The following is a 17,581-nucleotide window of genomic DNA, read 5'->3' on the forward strand; positions in this document are numbered from 1 at the left end:
TGAAGCAATCAGTCCCTCAGCCTGGAGTCGAGGTGGTCAGTCCATCCGTTGTACAGGTGTCGTACTGAACAACTCGTGGGTATTGTATACCATTTGTCCTCTGATAGTCACTCCCTCTCTATCCACCATCTATCCCTCCACGCAGCACGATACATCCCACAAAAATCCTCTCAACGTCAGTCACTCAATTCTCGTCAAGTAAATAGGCGGGTAAGTTATCCGAAGCTTCACACCAGAAGATAGAGTTACCCTTTAAAACAACCACAACAATCTTACTGTAATCTATCCTGGCTTCCGCAGTGCCATCAACACGACGCATGAGTAAGCTCAACATGACGCACGAGTGAGCTCAACACGACGCATGAGTGAGCTCAACACGACGCATCTGGCCAGAGTTTCGATCAAAATCAGCATGGGAATTGGTTGTTGTGTGTGCTGGAGGCTCGGGTAGAAGGATTACCCCGGGAGCCACTCTCAAGTTAGTCCCCTGTGTTCTAGCCGGCCACCTCCAGCAGGGAGGCACTGAGGAGAGGCACTGGGGGTGCTGTGTGGTCGGGAGGAGAGGGAAGTGGCGAGAAGGAGATGACGGATAGACAAGGAGAAGGATAGAGTAAGACAACCTCAGATACTATTCCCCCAGTGTGGGCAAAAAGTCTTAATAATTATACCCAGCTGTAGCACATGTGTCTCCTGCACATATTATATGTGTGTCTGAGAGACTGAACACACCATCTCCAGGTTGACTGACACTGCCAATACCTGCAGTGTCAGTCAGTATCAGGCAGTGTCAGTCAGCACAAGACAGTGTCAGTCAGCACCAGACAGTGTCAACTAGCACCAGCCAGTGTCAGTCAGCACCAGACAGTGTCAGCCATCACCAGACAATGTCAACTAGCACCAGACAGTGTCAGTCAGCACCAGACAGTGTCAGCCATCACCAGACAATGTCAACCAGCACTAGACAGTGTCAGTCAGCACCAGATAGCGTCAGTTAGCACCAGGCAGTGTCAGTCAGCACCAGACAGTGTCCATCATCACCAGACAGTGTCAGTCAGCACCAGGCAATGTCAGTCAGCACCAGACAATGTCAACCAGCACCAGACAGTGTTAGTCAGCACCAGACAGTGTCAGTCAGCACCAGACAATGTCAACCAGCACCAGACAGTGTCAGTCAGCACCAGACAATGTCAACCAGCACCAGACAGTGTCAGTCAGCACCAGACAGTGTCAGTCAGCACCAGACAATGTCAACCAGCACCAGACAGTGTCAGTCAGCACCAGACAGTGTCAGTCAGCACCAGACAATGTCAGCCAGCACTAGATAGTGTCAGTAGAAAATTAACATTCGGGTGCAGGAGCTAGAGACCTGCAGACTACAAACACACAGAGAAAATTAAGCAACTTGGTAATTACTGAATCAGGTAATTACACGTTATTACTGATTTTTGTTGAGGGATAAAATCATTGACCATTATACAAGGAAGCTACGAGGTTAATTGGCCTGGCACTGTCCTGGCACTGCCCTGGCACTGTCCTGGCACTGTCCTGGCACTGTCCTGGCACTGTCCTGGTACTGTCCTGGCACTGTCCTGGCACTGTCCTGGCACTGTCCTGGCACTGTCCTGGCACTGTCCTGGCACTGTCCTGGCACTGCCCTGGCACTGTCCTGGCACTGTCCTAGTGCTGTCCTGGTACTTTCCTGGCATCCTGGCAGTGTCTTGGCATTGCACTGGCACTATCCTGGCACTGCTCTGGTACACTTTCCTGGCACTGCTCCGGTACACTTTCCTGCCACTGCACTGGCACTTTTCTCGCACTGTCCTGGCACTGCCATGGCACTTCTCTGGCATTGACCTGTCGCTGTCTTGGCACTGCTCTGATACTGACCTGTCTTTGACCTTGTACTGATCTGGTACTGACCTGCCATTGTCCTGTCACTATCCAGGCACTGTCCTGGCATTGTCCTGGCACTTTCCTAGCATTGCACTGGCACTATCCTGGGACTGCACTATCAATTTTCTCTCACTGTCCTGGCGCTGCCCTGGCACTTTTCTGGCACTGCCCTATCACTGAGCTGTCACTGCAATGGCACTACCCTGGCACTGACCTGTCATTGTCCTGGCACTTTACTGGCACTGCTCTATCACTGACCTGTCACTGCAATGGCACAACCCTGGCACTGTCTTGTCACTGTCCAGGCACTGTGCTGTCACTCTCCACTGCCCTGGCACTGTCCTGACACTAATCTGGCACTGTCCTGAAACTGACCTGGCATTATCTTGTCACTGTCACGGCACTGCCCTGGCACTGCAATGTCACTGTCCTGTCATTAACCTTTCACTGCCCTGTCACTACCCCTGTCACTGCCCTGTCACTACCCCTGTCTCTACCCCTGTCACTGCCCTGTCACTTCCCCTGTCACCGCCTTGTCACTACCCCTGTCACTGCCTTGTCACTGATCTGTCACTGTCCTGTCACTACCCCTGTCACTACCCCTGTCACTGCCCTGTCTCTACCCCTGTCACTGCCCTGCCACTTCCCCTTTCACCGCTCTTTCACTACCCCTGTCACTGCCTTGTCACTGATCTTTCACTGCCCCGTCACTACCCCTGTTACTGTCCTGTTACCACCCCTGTCACTACCCCTGTCACTGCCCTGCCACTACCCCTGTCACTGCCCTGTCACTTCCCTTGTCTCTACCCCTGCCACTGCCCTGCCACTTCCCCTGTCACCGCTCTGTCACTACCCCTGCCACTGCCTTGTCACTGATCTTTCACTGCCCTGTCACTACCCCTGTCACTGCCCTGTCACTACCCCTGTCTCTACCCCTGTCACTTCCCCTGTCACCGCCTTGTCACTGATCTGTCACTGCCTTGTCACTGATCTGTCACTGCCCTGTCACTTCCCCTGTCACCGCCCTATCACTACCCCTGTCACTGCCTTGTCACTGATCTTTCACTGCCCTGTCACTACCCCTGTCACTACCCCTGTCGCTGCCCTGTCACTACCCCTGTCACTGCCCCTGTCACTGCCCTGCCACTACAGCTGTCACTACCCCTGTCACTGCCCTGTCACTACCCCTGTCACTGCCTCTGTCACTGCCCTGTCACTGCCTGTCACTGCCCTGTCACTACCCCTGTCACTACCCCTGTCACTGCCCTGTCACTACCCCTGTCACTACCCCTGTCACTGCCCTGTCACTATAAAGACAAAAACATCCATTTCTTTGACCAGTTCTTGTGTACCTCCATGATGTCTTCGTGACCTTGAAGACAACATTAATCTTCGTCGAGAAGACTGCCAGTGTGATGGCTCTTCTTTCTGACCTCCACTGAGGTCTGAGACGTCTTGCCTTCCTATGGAGGCCAAGAGCTGAAGATTAAGACAAATGTCCAACAGTTGAAACGTTTCGCCTACACAGTAGGTTTCTTTAGTCAAATACAAAGGGGCAGCAGTAGTGAAATGCAGATGTAATCAGTACTTCAGCTTGGAGAAGAGTTCATCTCCGTGGAGTTGAGGGACTGACTACCTCAAATGCTTTTTATCCAACCTCCTGTCTCTCTATATGACTGAAGAAACCTGCTGTGTAGGTGAAACATTCCAACAACAAAGACACCCAACTGTTGCACATGTGACGGTGTTTTGTATCATTATCAACAAGGCCAAGAGCTGAACATTAAAATGGTATAAAATACCGACAGATTGTTAGGTAAGACACATATGCAACAGTTAGGTATCTTTATTTCGAAACGTTTCGCCTACACAGTAGGCTTCTTCAGTCGAGTACAGAAAAGTTGATAGAAGCAGAAGATACTTGAAGACGATGTAATCAGTCCATCACCCTTAAAGTTTTGAGGTGGTCAGTCCCTCAGTCTGGAGAAGAGCATTGTTCCGTTGTCTGAAACAATATGAAGTTGAAGTGACAGGATGGAGCCTTTATATAGTGCCAGGTCCCTCTCAAACCCAGCCGTTCTCACTAGTAGAGGTCGAAGTTGATGGTCTGTACCAAGATACCCTTGTGTTGCAGTGTCTGACAGAATGAACATTAAAATGGTATAAAATACCGACAATCTGTCGGTGATGGACTGATTACATCGTCTTCAAGTATCTTCTGCTTCTATCAACTTTTCTGTACTCGACTGAAGAAGCCTACTGTGTAGGCGAAACGTTTCGAAATAAAGATACCTAACTGTTGCATATGTGTCTTACCTAACAAGGCCAAGAGCTACATCTACACTTTCCTCCTACTCCTCTTCCTCCTCCTCCTCCTTCTCCTCCTCCTCAGCTTCCTCCTGCTCCTCCTCCTCTCACTCCTCACCTGGGGGTTTTTCTTCCCCTCCTCAGGATCTATCTCCTGCTGGTGCTGTAAGTGAAGTCTTTAATTGTCTTGGTCTCCGTCTGAGTGAGTCTTACACAAGTCTTAGTCTTTGTTGCTGCCTCTTTCTTCTGTTGCAAGTCTTCAGCGGTCACCTCCTGTTGTGTGTGTGTGTGTGTGTGTGTGTGTGTGTGTGTGTGTGTGTGTGTGTGTGTGTGTGTGTGTGTGTGTGTGTGTGTGTGTGTGAGTGTATACTCACCTATTTGTACTCACCTATTTGTGGTTGCAGGGGTCGATTCATAGCTCCTGGCCCCGCCTCTTCACTGATTGCTACTAGGTCCTCTCTCTCCCTGCCCCATGAGCTCTGTCATACTTGTTCTTGTTCTTGTCCGGACCAGAGCTTTGGTAAGATGGGTAAGGAAGAAGGATGGGTAAGGATAGAAATTTTGGAAAAGGGTGGGAGGGGGGAGAGAGGTAGGATATAAAAGGTAAGTGGCCCAACCACTTTCAAATTCAAATTCAAATTCAAAGTTTATTCTCTATAAGGATTACAATGCTGAGTTTACAGAAATTTGGTTATTGTTTGGTTTACATGTAGTAAAATTGTGATTACAGAGTGTACCACTAGAACGCTTAGCATGGCTAGGCATTTCGGGCATACTTAGTTTTATTCTTAATTGTAGAATATTACAAATTATGAGGTAAGTTGGTATTATGGCTAAGTGACTAAATACTAGTTTGTGAGTTTAGCAATGTGAATGCTTTTGTTTTGGCACAGTACATAGTTTCAGTATTGGAGTATCACAGGATTCATTATTTAAAGACTGAGATTAATATTTCTGTTTATGGTCAAATGAGTGAGTGAGTGTAAGTGTGAACCACCAGGTGGTATTCGTGTAGTTAGTTGACGGGGTGTATCAGGGAGATAAGATGTTTTCTAATGGTAGTTTTGAAGGTGATGAATGTGTCTGCAGTTCTAGAGTTCTCAGGTAGGGTATTCCCGATTTTAGGGCCTTTGACATACATTGAATTTTTGTAAAGGTTTAGTCGGACACGGGGAATGTCGTAGAGATGTTTGTGTCTGGTGTTATGCCTGTGGGTTCTGTCACAACTATCAAGAAAGCGTTTTAGGTCAAGGTTGATATTAGAGTTTAAGGCCCTGTAGATGTAGATTGCACAGTAGTAAGTGTGGATGTACTGAACAGGGAGTAAGTTTAGATCTATGAAGAGTGGGGGGGGTGTGTTGCCAGGGATGGGATTTAGTGATTATTCTTACTGCAGCTTTTTGTTGGGTTATTATTGGCTTTAGGTGTGTTGCTGCAGTTGATCCCCAAGCACAAATAGCATAGGTGAGGTATGGATAAATGAGTGGTATAGTGTGAGAAGGGCATTTTGCGGCACGTAGTATCGTATCTTGGAGAGGATCCCAACCGTTTTGGATACTTTTTTGGCTATATGCTGGATATGGGTGCTGAAATTCAGGTTGTTGTCAAGGTATAAGCCTAGGAATTTTCCCCCATTATTTCTGGTAATTAGAGTGTTGTCAATCTTAATGTTAATTTGTGCATCTCCTGCTCTGCTACCAAACATAATATAGTAAGTTTTGTCGGTGTTAAGCGTAAGTTTATTGGCTGTCATCCAAGTCGATATTTTAATCAGCTCCTCATTCACAATGGCGTTGAGGGTGGCAAGATTAGGGTGAGAGATGACGTAAGTCGTGTCATCAGCAAAGAGAATGGGTTTCAGGTGTTGGGATACGTTTGGAAGGTCATTGATGTATATGAGGAAGAGCAGGGGACCAAGGACACTTCCCTGCGGAACTCCAGTATCAAGTGGCCGTGTTGCTGATGCTGTGTCTTTAATGGTAACATACTGATACCTATTAGTAATGTAAGATTTGAAATAAGCAAGTGCATGGCCTCTTATACCGTAATGATCAAGTTTGTGGAGTAGGATGTCGTGGTCTACTGTGTCAAAAGCTTTTCTTAGGTCAATAAAAATTCCTAGTGGATATTCCTTATTTTCCAATGCTGTGTAAAGCAGATCTAGCATTTTTATGATTGCATCATTAGTGCTTTTATTTTTCCTGAATCCAAACTGGCAGGGGTTGAGTATGTTTTGAGCCGTTATAAATGAATACAGTCTCCTGTGCACGAGTTTCTCAAAGATTTTGGATAGCAATGGTAAGTTAGATATTGGCCTATAGTTGTTTAAGTCTGTAGGGTCACCACCTTTATGTATTGGTGTAACCCTTGCCATCTTGAGTAGTTTCGGGAAGGTGCTAGTCTCTAGTGACTTGTTAAAAAGTAATGAAATAGCATGCGAAAGGACATGGGCCGCTCGCTTGTACAGTAATGGTGGGACATGAGACAGATTCCCCGAGTTATTTTAAAGTGACTTTATGATCTCAATGACTTCCGTGGGCTCAGTTGGTGCAAGATAGAAGGAATTAGGGAAATTCCCATCTAGGTAGTCCCTGGCATGGGCATTGGTACGTGGGATTTTACTGGCGAGATTAGATCCTATGTTTGAGAAGAAGTTGTTTATCTTGTTAGCTGTGTCAGTGGGATGTAGTGGTGTTTCATTAGGTTTAGTTAGGACAATATTCTTGGTTTTTCTCAGTTTGTGGGTCCCTAGAATCTGAGAGAGTGTTTTCCAGGTCTTTTTTATATCTCCTCTAGTGTCTGTGAATCTACTGGAGTAGTATAGTTGTTTGGCTTTTTTTATTACTTTGGTGAGAGCTGATGAATAGTGTTTAAGAGTATCTTTGTGTATTAAGCCCTGTCTATATTGCTTTTCATATTGGTGTTTCTTGTCAATGGATTTCAGAATGGTGCTGGTTAGCCATGGGCAACCAAGCCGTTTGTTTGTGATCTGTTTTGTTTTTATAGGACAATGTTTGTTGTATAGTCTAAGTAATTTGTTAAGAAAAATGTCTGTCCAGTCATCAATACCATTGGCCTTGGAGAATTCTGTAGGCCAATCAACAGTCTCTAGGTCAGCTGTGAACTTCCTTACTGAGGCCTCGTCATGGAGTCTAAATGAGACTTTGTTGTATTCAAGTGGTGGTTTACTAATGTTTGTCAGGAGGAAGGTAGGGTAGTGGTCTGTAGTGCTATCTGTGATTATCCCTGATTTAAGGGGGGCTAGTATATTGGTCCATATGTGGTCTATTATGGTTGCACTTGTCTCAGTGAGCCTGGTTGGTTTAGTTATTGTTGGTATGAGAAGTGTGTTGTTCATATTGTTGATGAAATCAGTTACAGTCTGATCATCTAGTAAGCCAAGGTTGATGTTGAAGTCTCCAGCTAAGAGAAGGTGGTGCTTATTCATTTGTCTGTTTGTTATTAGTGACTTTAATTTCTCACTGAAATTTGGGATGTTTGTGTGAGGTATCCGGTAAATGACACCGATTGTTATAGGCGTCTTAAGGTTTTTTACAGTAAAATTAGCAAAAATGTATTCCCCATATTCATCACTAAAGCAAGTGGTGCTAAGACAAGATAATTGGTTAGAGTAATAGATTGCAATACCACCCCCAACTTGGTTTGTTCTGCAGTTGTGAATTGCTGTGTATCCTGGTAGAGGGTAGATATCTATTGTGTCCTGCTTAAGCCAGGTCTCAGTAAGAATAATGCAGGAGAAGGGTGTCTTTAGTGATTCAAGAAGTGCTAGGAGGTCATCATAGTGTTTGCTTAAGGACCTGATGTTGTAGTTAAGTACTGATAGACTTTTAGCATTGTTTAGGATAGTGCTGGCTTGTGATGCTGTGTAATAAAGGCAGTTACTTTCCAATAGGTTTTGATTGGGTGTCAGATTATGGAGGTTTAGATCAGGGTCAACGTGATCAATCATCTTCTAGGTTTAAATTATGGTTATTTATATCCTGAGTTGTGTGTTGAGTTCTACTACTGATATCTGTAGTGGTGGGAAGTTTGGACAAGTATATAGCTAGAGTATTTTGGTCATGTAGGGTATAGTCACTACTACACATAATGAAGTTGATGTTGTCTGTGTGTTGTGCTGGAATGAACTAAAGTACAACTAGGTATAAGCTAGTAATATAAAAATACAAATTAAAAATAGAACAAGACTCTCACTTGTAATTGCACTAAGGTCTAATAATGACTTTTGTGGAGTGTATGTTTTGAGCTAGAGTGAGCTAAAGTACAATAGGTTTAATCTAATAATATAAAAGTACAAATTAAAAATAGCACTAGTCTCTCACTAGTAATTGCACTATGGTCTAATATAGTGAATTTGGTATTGACTATGTATTGAGCTAGAAAGAGCTATAGTACAACTAGGTTTAGTCTAATAATATAAAAATACAAATTAAAAATAGCACCAGTCTCTCACTAGTAATTGCACTATGGTCTAGTATAGTGAATTTGGTATTGACTATGTATTGAGCTAGAATGAGCTAGAGTAAAACTGTGATTAATCTAATAATATAATGAAGGCACAAGACTCTCAATTGTAATTGCACTAAGGTCTTATATAAGTTGTTTACAAGAATTAGAGTATAATTAGATTTAAATTGACAGGATAAAATACACAAATTAAGGTAGCAAGATAATAATAAAAAAAAAGAATTGATAAAAATAAAAATGGCAGTGACTTGGTTATAATATGCTAGTAAGATGGTAGACAGGATAATATAAAAGTTGTAGTTGAAAATACTAGGTTAAAAAAGTATGGAATAAAAATGGTCAATAAAAGAAGTTTACAATAAGTTTGATCAATATAGTTTAAAGCAAAATTGGGCAATAATAGGGATTTTAGAATAAAATTGGGCAATTGAGTATTTTTTAAAGTGAGGTAGAATTATTGAGGACAAGTTATGGTTAGTTTATAATAAAATAAGATGGAACAGTGATGTGGTAAGTTGTAAAAAAGGAGATAGATTCTGTAGATATTAAACACAATTAAGACTATGAGGTAGAATGGTCGTTGAATACAACAATGACAATTAAAAGTAGTTGGGGTATTAGAATTTTAGGGGGGCACAAATTTATGACAATATAACACTAACGGTGGACTATGGGTATTATCTACACTTTACTCTGATTCTGTTAGTGCAGCCTCACTTAGGAATGTTTTAAGGTCATGTTCTGTAGAGATGAAGTATCTCTTCCCAGTGGGCTGTTTCCTAACTGCTATTTTTCCATCCCTCACAAAGCAGTTGTGAATATAAGTACATGACTCTGAATTGGTAGTAATTATACAAGTTGCAATTGCTTTTTTTTTTTTTTTTTTTTTTTTTTTTTTTTTTTTTGCGATTGCACAATGGATATTTATGCGACAATGAAGGCAATAATTTTCTGGCCAGTTTATAGAATTCCGTGACAATGGCTTCATACAGGTGGTGTCCAGCCATGGTAAATAGCATAATTTTTACATTAGATTGTTATACAAGATGTCTCCCTAATTGGGGGCGATGATGTTCTCAGTATACATAGAAGGGTTCTGGTGGTACCCAATCTTCTTCATCAGGGAGGTTGCTCAATATCATGGGTCGAGGGTAATCATCTTTATGTATAAAACGTCGGACCCTCTGTGGGAGAGTCATTCTTTGAGTCCTGTGAGGCGGAGTATTGATGGTGTAATCGGTGGTATTTATCACTTGTATAGGATGTTCTCTATCTGGCATGTATAGTTCTTGCATTGTATAAAGTTGTTTCTTTTTTAGGGTGTCGAGGCGTACATTTATGGCAGTAATATCTTGTTGTATGTGTAAATCTGCCATTTTAACTCTGTCTCTCCTCCTGGTATCGGTAATGAAGCGAAGAGCACTATTCTGGACCCTTTGTAACCGTAGCATGTTGGTCTTTGTTGTTAATGACATTGGGACACAAGGGTATTCGAGTATAGGTCGTATTAACATTTTATACAGATGTTTTTTGACATGTTGAGGGGCTTGATTGAATCGAAAGAGTCTGCTAAGACCGACTTTGGCTGTGTTGATCTTTTTAGTTACATGAGATGTTGAGTGGAGCAGCCTGTCTATTTCATATCCCAAAATCTTGTTAGGGTTTCTAATGGCTACAGGTGTACCTCTGATGGAGATACCTCCTTTATCTTCAATTGTTGATGCAAAACATCCTATCGTGCTAACAAGGACCTTGTCAGGATTAGTCGTAATTCTCCATTTCTTTTCCCAATTAGATGTTCGACGAAGTTCAATATTCATTTTTTCTATGACTCATACTTGTATTTTCCTGTTACCGGAGTTGATGAGACGACATGAATAACATCATCTGCAAACTGTGTCACAATTGTATCATTAAACTCTGGTTGAGGAAGGTCATTCACATAAATGTTGAACAGAAGTGGACTGAGACAAGAACCTTGTGGGACACCAGCTGTCGGTATAAAAGGTTCTGTCGACCTGCCATGAAAGGTGGGAATGATTTTTCTTTGAGTTAAGAAATTATATATTACTCTGAGGAAAGTCCAGTTATGGTCTGGTAGGTCAGTAAGTTTGTATATAAGGCCATCATGCCATAAGCTATCAAAAGCTTTATGAACATCTCTTGTGGCAATTAAGGCAAGATTGCCCTGATGTTTTATACTTGCTACAGTATCAAAAATAACATTTATTGCATGATTGGTACCTCTATGTGTTCTAAAGCCAAATTGTTTTTCAGTAAAAAAGTGATTAAACTCCATATAGTAGTTCAATCTGTGGGAAATGACTTTCTCAAGAACTTTTCCAGTGACTTCAAGTAAAGATATAGGTCTATAGTTCCCAGGTTGGTGGATGTCTTTATTGGGCTTACCAAGAAAGATCATCCTAGCAGTCTTAAAAACAACTGGAAAATGTCCTGAGGCCAAGATGGCATTAAAGATATTTACCAAAGACTGTTTACAATTTCTGGGTAGGAACTTTATTTGTTTCATTGTTATTCCAGAGAGACCAGGGGCTCTATTTCTCATTCTTCCAATAACCTGACTTATCTCTAGTAATGTAATAGGTCTAGTGAGCGGGTGGGCGTCTTCAAGAGTTGAAGTATCGATGGAAGGTAGTGGTTGTAGATCATCCAAGTTCTCATCTCTCCATTCATTTACCAACTGATAATGATTATTGTTAAATTGACGACTGTTATTGTGGGAGAGAATTTTCTCCCATACATCACCCATCATACCTATCATACATAGCCTTAAAACTATGTATGATTCCCGCCTCCACTACGTCACTTTCTAGGCTATTCCATGGCCTGACTACTCTATGACTGAAGAAATACTTCCTAACATCCCTTTGATTCATCTGTGTCCCTTCTCTGGAACATCCCGTCTTTGTCCACCTTGTCTATTCCGCGCAGTATTTTATATGTCATTATCATGTCTCCCCTGACCCTCCTGGCCTCCAGTGTCGTCAGGCCGATTTCCCTCAACCTTTCTTCGTAGGACAATCCCAGCAGCTCTGGGACTAGTCTTGTTGCAAACGTTTGCACTTTCTCTAATTTCATGACGTGCTTGACTAGGTGTGGATTCCAAACTGGTGCTGCATACTCCAGTATGGGCCTGACGTAAATGGTATACAGAGTCTTGAACGAATCCTTACTGAGGTATCGGAACGCTATCCGTAGGTTTGCCAGGCGCCCGTATGCTGCAGCAGTTATCTGATTGATGTGCGCCTCGGGAGATATGCTCGGTGTTATACTCACCCCCAGATCTTTTTCCTTGAGTGAGGTTTGCAGACTTTGGCCATCTAAACTATATTGTGTCTGCGGTCTTCTTTGCCCTTCCCCAATCTTCATGACTTTGCATTTGTCAGGGTTAAACCCAAGGAGCCAGTTGCTGGACCAGGCTTGTAGCCTGTCCAGGTCTCTTTGTAGTCCTGCCTGATCCTCATCCGATTTAATTCTTCTCATTAACTTCACATCATCTGCAAACAAGGACACTTCTGAGTCTAACCCTTCCGTTATGTCATTCACATATACCAAGAACAGCACAGGTCCTAGGACTGACCCCTGTGGAACCCCGCTTGTCACAGGCACCCACTCTGACACCTCGTCACGTACCATGACTCGTTGTTGCCTCCCTGTCAGGTATTCTCTGATCCATTGCAGTGCCTTTCCTGTTATGTGTGCCTGATCCTCTAGCTTTTGCAGTAACCTCTTGTGAGAAACTGTGTCGAAGGCCTTCTTGCAGTCCAAAAAAATGCAGTCGATCCACCCCTCTCTCTCTTGTCTTACTTCTGTCACCTTGTCATGAAACTCTAGTAGGTTTGTGACACAGGATTTTCCTTCCCTGAAACCGTGCTGGTTGTCAATTATACACTTGTTTCTTTCCAGGTGCTCCACCACTCTCCTCCTGATGATCTTCTCCATGACCTTGCATACTATACACGTTAGTGATACAGGTCTGTAGTTTAGTGCCTCATGTCTGTCTCCCTTTTTAAAAATTGGGACTACATTTGCCATCTTCCATACCTCGGGGAGTTGCCCAGTTTCAAATGATGTGTTGAAGATCTTTGTTAATGGTACACACAATATCTCTGCTCCCTCTTTAAGGATCCACGGAGAGATGTTGTCTGGTCCCACCGCCTTTGAGGTGTCAAGTTCGCATAGCAGCTTCTTCACCTCCTCCTTGCTTATATGTACCTCATCCAGCACTTGCTGGTGCACTCCCCTGCTCTGATTTCCTGGAGTCCTACTGGTTTCCACTGTAAATACTTCTTTAAATTTTGTGTTGAGCTCCTGACATACCTCCCGGTCATTTCTTGTGAATTCCCCATCAGGACCCAGACACAGGAGGAAGGGCAGACACACCCCACAGAATCTCCCACCAAAAGACTCCAACCACGACATTCCCAACGCAACTGAGCAACCTATACTACAACCCACTCACTGTTCCCTCTGCCACCAACCCCCATATCACAAACTTCACCCCAACAGCTGTCCCTTATGGGCATTCTGACCCCACCCCCATCAACACAAACCCCACCTACACCACAGCCCCATATAGGCCCCCACCAAGGCTCTCGCTCCCCCAACCCCAATATTCTTGCATGACCACAATGATAGAAAAGAAACTGAAAGTTTGGTACACAAACGCGGATGGAATAACGAATAAACATGAGGAGTGGAACGAAAGAATCAGTGAAAAATCCCCAGACATCATAGCAGTCACAGAAACAAAACTCGCTGAGACAATAACAGACACAATCTTCCCAATGGGATATCAGATCCTGAGGAAAGATAGAAGGAGTAGAGGGGGAGGAGGGGTTGCACTGCTCATAAAACACCAATGGGGATTTGAGGAAATGGAAGGCATGGACATGATTGGAGAAAGAGACTACATTGTAGGTACAATTCAGTCCGGAGAACATAAAGTAGTCATTGGAGTGATGTATAACCCACCACAGAACTGCAGGAGGCCAAGAGAGGAGTACGAAGTAAACAACAGGGTGATGGTGGACACACTGAAAACCTCATGCATCAACATGTCAGGGACACAACCAGAGAGAGAGGGGAGGATGAGCCAGCAAGACTGGATCTTGTGTTCACCCTGAGCAGTTCAGACATTGAGGACATCACTTACGAGAGGCCCCTTGGAGCTAGCGATCATGTGGTGCTGAGTTTTGATTATATAGTAGAGTTACAAGTGAAGAAGGTAACAGGAACTGAAGGGGTCAGGCCAAACTATAAAAGGGGGGACTACACAGGTATGAGAAACTTCCTGCAGGAGGTTCAGTGGGACAGAGAAATGGTAGGAAAATCAGTAAACGAGATGATGGAATATGTGGCAACAAAGTGCAAGGAGGCAGAGGAAAGTTTTGTTCCCAAGGGAAACAGAAATAATAGGAAGACCAAAACGAGTCCTTGGTTTACCCGAAGGTGTAGGGAGGCAAAAACTAAGTGCAACAGAGAATGGAAAAGGTACAGGAGGCATAGGACCCAGGAAAACAAGGAGATTAGTAGAAGAGCCAGAAACGAGTATGCACAGATAAGGAGGGAGGCCCAGCGACAGTATGAAAACGACATAGCATCGAAAGTCAAATCTGACCCGAAACTGCTGTATAGCCACATTAGGAGGAAGACAACAGTCAAGGACCAGGTGATAAGGCTGAGGAAAGAAGGTGGAGAACTCACAAGAAACGATCAAGAGGTATGTGAGGAGCTCAACACGAGATTTAAGGAAGTATTTACAGTAGAGTCAGGAAGGACTCTGGGGGGACAGACCAGATGGGGACACCAGCAAGGAATACACCAACAAGTGTTGGACGACATACATACAGATGAGGAGGAGGTGAAGAAACTGCTAAGGGACATCGATACCTCAAAGGCAATGGGACCGGAAAACATCTCCCTGTGGGTCCTTAGAGAGGGAGCAGATATGTTGTGTGTGCCACTTACCACAATCTTCAACACGTCCCTGGAAACTGGGCAACTACCTGAGGTATGGAAGACGGCAAATGTAGTTCCCATTTTTAAAAAAGGAGACAGAAAAGAGGCACTAAACTATAGACCTGTGTCATTGACGTGTATAGCATGCAAAATTATGGAGAAGATTATCAGGAGGAGAGTGGTGGAGCACCTGGAACGGAACAAGAGTATAAATGCCAACCAGCACGGATTCATGGAAGGCAAATCCTGTGTCACAAACCTTCTGGAGTTTTATGATAAAATAACAGAAGTAAGACACGAGAGAGAGGGGTGGGTTGATTGCATCTTCATGGGCTGCAAGAAGGTCTTTGACACAGTTAATCACGAGAGATTAGTGCAGAAGCTAGAGCATCAGGCGCATATAACAGGAAGGGCACTGCAATGGATCAGAGAATACCTGACAGGGAGACAACAACGAGTCATGGTACGTAATGATGTATCACAGTGGGCACCTGTGACGAGCGGGGTCCCACAGGGGTCGGTCCTAGGACCAGTGCTATTTTTGGTATATGTGAACGACATGATGGAAGGGTTAGACTCAGAAGTGTCCCTGTTTGCAGATGATGTGAAGTTAATGAGGAGAATTAAATCTGATGAGGACCAGGCAGGACTTCAAAGAGACCTGGACAGACTGGACACCTGGTCCAGCAAATGGCTTCTCGAATTTAATCCTGCCAAATGCAAAGTCATGAAGATAGGGGAAGGGCACAGAAGACCACAGACCGAGTATAGGCTAGGTGGCCAAAGACTGCAAACCTCACTCAAGGAGAAAGATCTTGGGGTGAGTATAACACCGAGCATGTCTCCGGAAGCACACATCAACCAGATAACTGCTGCAGCATATGGGCGCCTGGCAAACCTGAGAACAGCATTCCGATACCTTAGTAAGGAATCGTTCAAGACACTGTACACCATGTATGTCAGGCCCATACTGGAGTATGCAGCACCTGTTTGGAACCCGCACTTGATAAAGCACGTCAAGAAACTAGAGAAAGTACAAAGGTTTGCGACAAGGTTAGTTCCAGAGCTAAGGGGAATGTCCTATGAAGAAAGATTAAGGGAAATCGGCCTGACGACACTGGAGGACAGGAGGGTCAGGGGAGACATGATAACGACATATAAAATACTGCGTGGAATAGACAAGGTGGACAAAGACAGGATGTTCCAGGGAGGGGACACAGAAACAAGAGGCCACAATTGGAAGTTGAAGACACAAATGAGTCAGAGAGATAGTAGGAAGTATTTCTTCAGTCATAGAGTTGTAAGGCAGTGGAATAGCCTAGAAAATGACGTAGTGGAGGCAGGAACCATACACAGTTTTAAGACGAGGTTTGATAAAGCTCATGGAGCGGGGAGAGAGAGGGCCTAGTAGCAACCGGTGAAGAGGCGGGGCCAGGAGCTAGGACTCGACCCCTGCAACCACAAATAGGTGAGTACAAATAGGTGAGTACACACACACACACACACACACACACACACACATACACACACACACACATACACACACACACACATACACATACATATAAACTTCCGTCATCAAACTTTGATGGAAATTCAGTGAAGTAAAAAGGAGAAAGTATATAAATTTGCTCGTTCGAGAAAGTGGCCCAACTCTCTCTCTCTCTCTCTCTCTCTCTCTGTATATATATATATATATATATATATATATATATATATATATATATATATATATATATATATATGTCGTGCCGAATAGGTAAAACTTGCTATTTTTGACTTAATGAGCAACGCTCTTCTTGCCGAATAAGACAAGCGAAAATTTGTGTAAGCAATAATTTCGCAAAAATCTTTCTGAACTTAACAATAAAAATTATATCTCATTTTGTATGTTTATTATTAAATTATTGTAAACTTATCTAAAATATATTAGGTCAAATTAAATTGCGCTTGTTATAATCAAGTTAGGTAAGTTTTCTAAGGTTCCTTTGGTACAAAATTAATAATTTTTACATAATCTTAAATGAATAAAATATACCTTCCAACGTATAAGAGAAAATTATAGAAAGAACTTAATTTTAAATGAGTTATTGCTATTTGACCAATTTTACCTATTCGGCACGACCTTATAAATCATCTTTCTTTCTTTCAACTCACCGGCAGCATCCCACAGAGGCCGGGTGACCCAAAAAGAAAAACAAAAGCTTTTCTTTATAACTTTAGTAATGTATTCAGGAGACGGGGGTCACTAGCCCCTTGATCCTGGATTTTTAGTCGCCTCTTACAACACGCATGACTTACGGAGGAAGAATTCTTCTCCACTTCCCCATGGAGATAAGAGGAAATAAATAAGAACAAGAACTAGTAAGAAAATAGAAGAAAACCCAGATGGGTGTGTATATATATGCTTGTACATGTATGTGTAGTGTGACCTAAGTGTAAGTAGAAGTAGCAAGACATACCTGAAATCTTGCATGTTTATGAGACAGAAAAAAGACACCAGCAATCCTACCATCATGTAAAACAATTACAGGACCCCGTTTTACACTCACTTGACAGGACGGTAGTACCTCCCTGGGTGGTTGCTGTCTACCAACCTACTACCACAGGACGGTAGTACCTCCCTGGGTGGTTGTTGTCTACCAACCTACTACCACAGGACGGTAGTACCTCCCTGGGTGGTTGCTGTCTACTAACCTACTACCACAGGACGGTAGTACCTCCCTGGGTGGAGGTACTATGAAAACACGTCCCAAGTGCTAGCAACTAAGAAAACCAATGGCTGCCCGTCTTGTGTCATAACAGACGTTCATCTAGGTATGTACTGTACTCCATAACACCGCAGGGGATTCTTATATTTCATGTAAACTAACTTCCTTCTCTCCTTTTCTCCCGTCAGGATGAGCGCTGT

The 17,581-nt window shown here is 43.5% G+C and overlaps 1 protein-coding gene across 1 annotated transcript in view; it reads left to right on the top strand.

The window, feature by feature from the left end:
• Positions 1 to 17,581, top strand: part of LOC128700480 (carbonic anhydrase-related protein 10-like) — an 86,564-nt gene that overhangs the window by 62,134 nt on the left and 6,849 nt on the right. The window contains exon 8 of the mRNA XM_070080002.1: positions 17,570 to 17,581. This exon is cut by the window's right edge and continues 31 nt beyond it. Coding sequence (XP_069936103.1) covers positions 17,570 to 17,581 — 12 coding nt within the window. The remainder of the gene's footprint in view (positions 1 to 17,569) is intronic.

Source organism: Cherax quadricarinatus, unplaced genomic scaffold, assembly GCF_038502225.1.
Source record: "Cherax quadricarinatus isolate ZL_2023a unplaced genomic scaffold, ASM3850222v1 Contig74, whole genome shotgun sequence".
NCBI lineage: Eukaryota > Metazoa > Arthropoda > Malacostraca > Decapoda > Parastacidae > Cherax > Cherax quadricarinatus.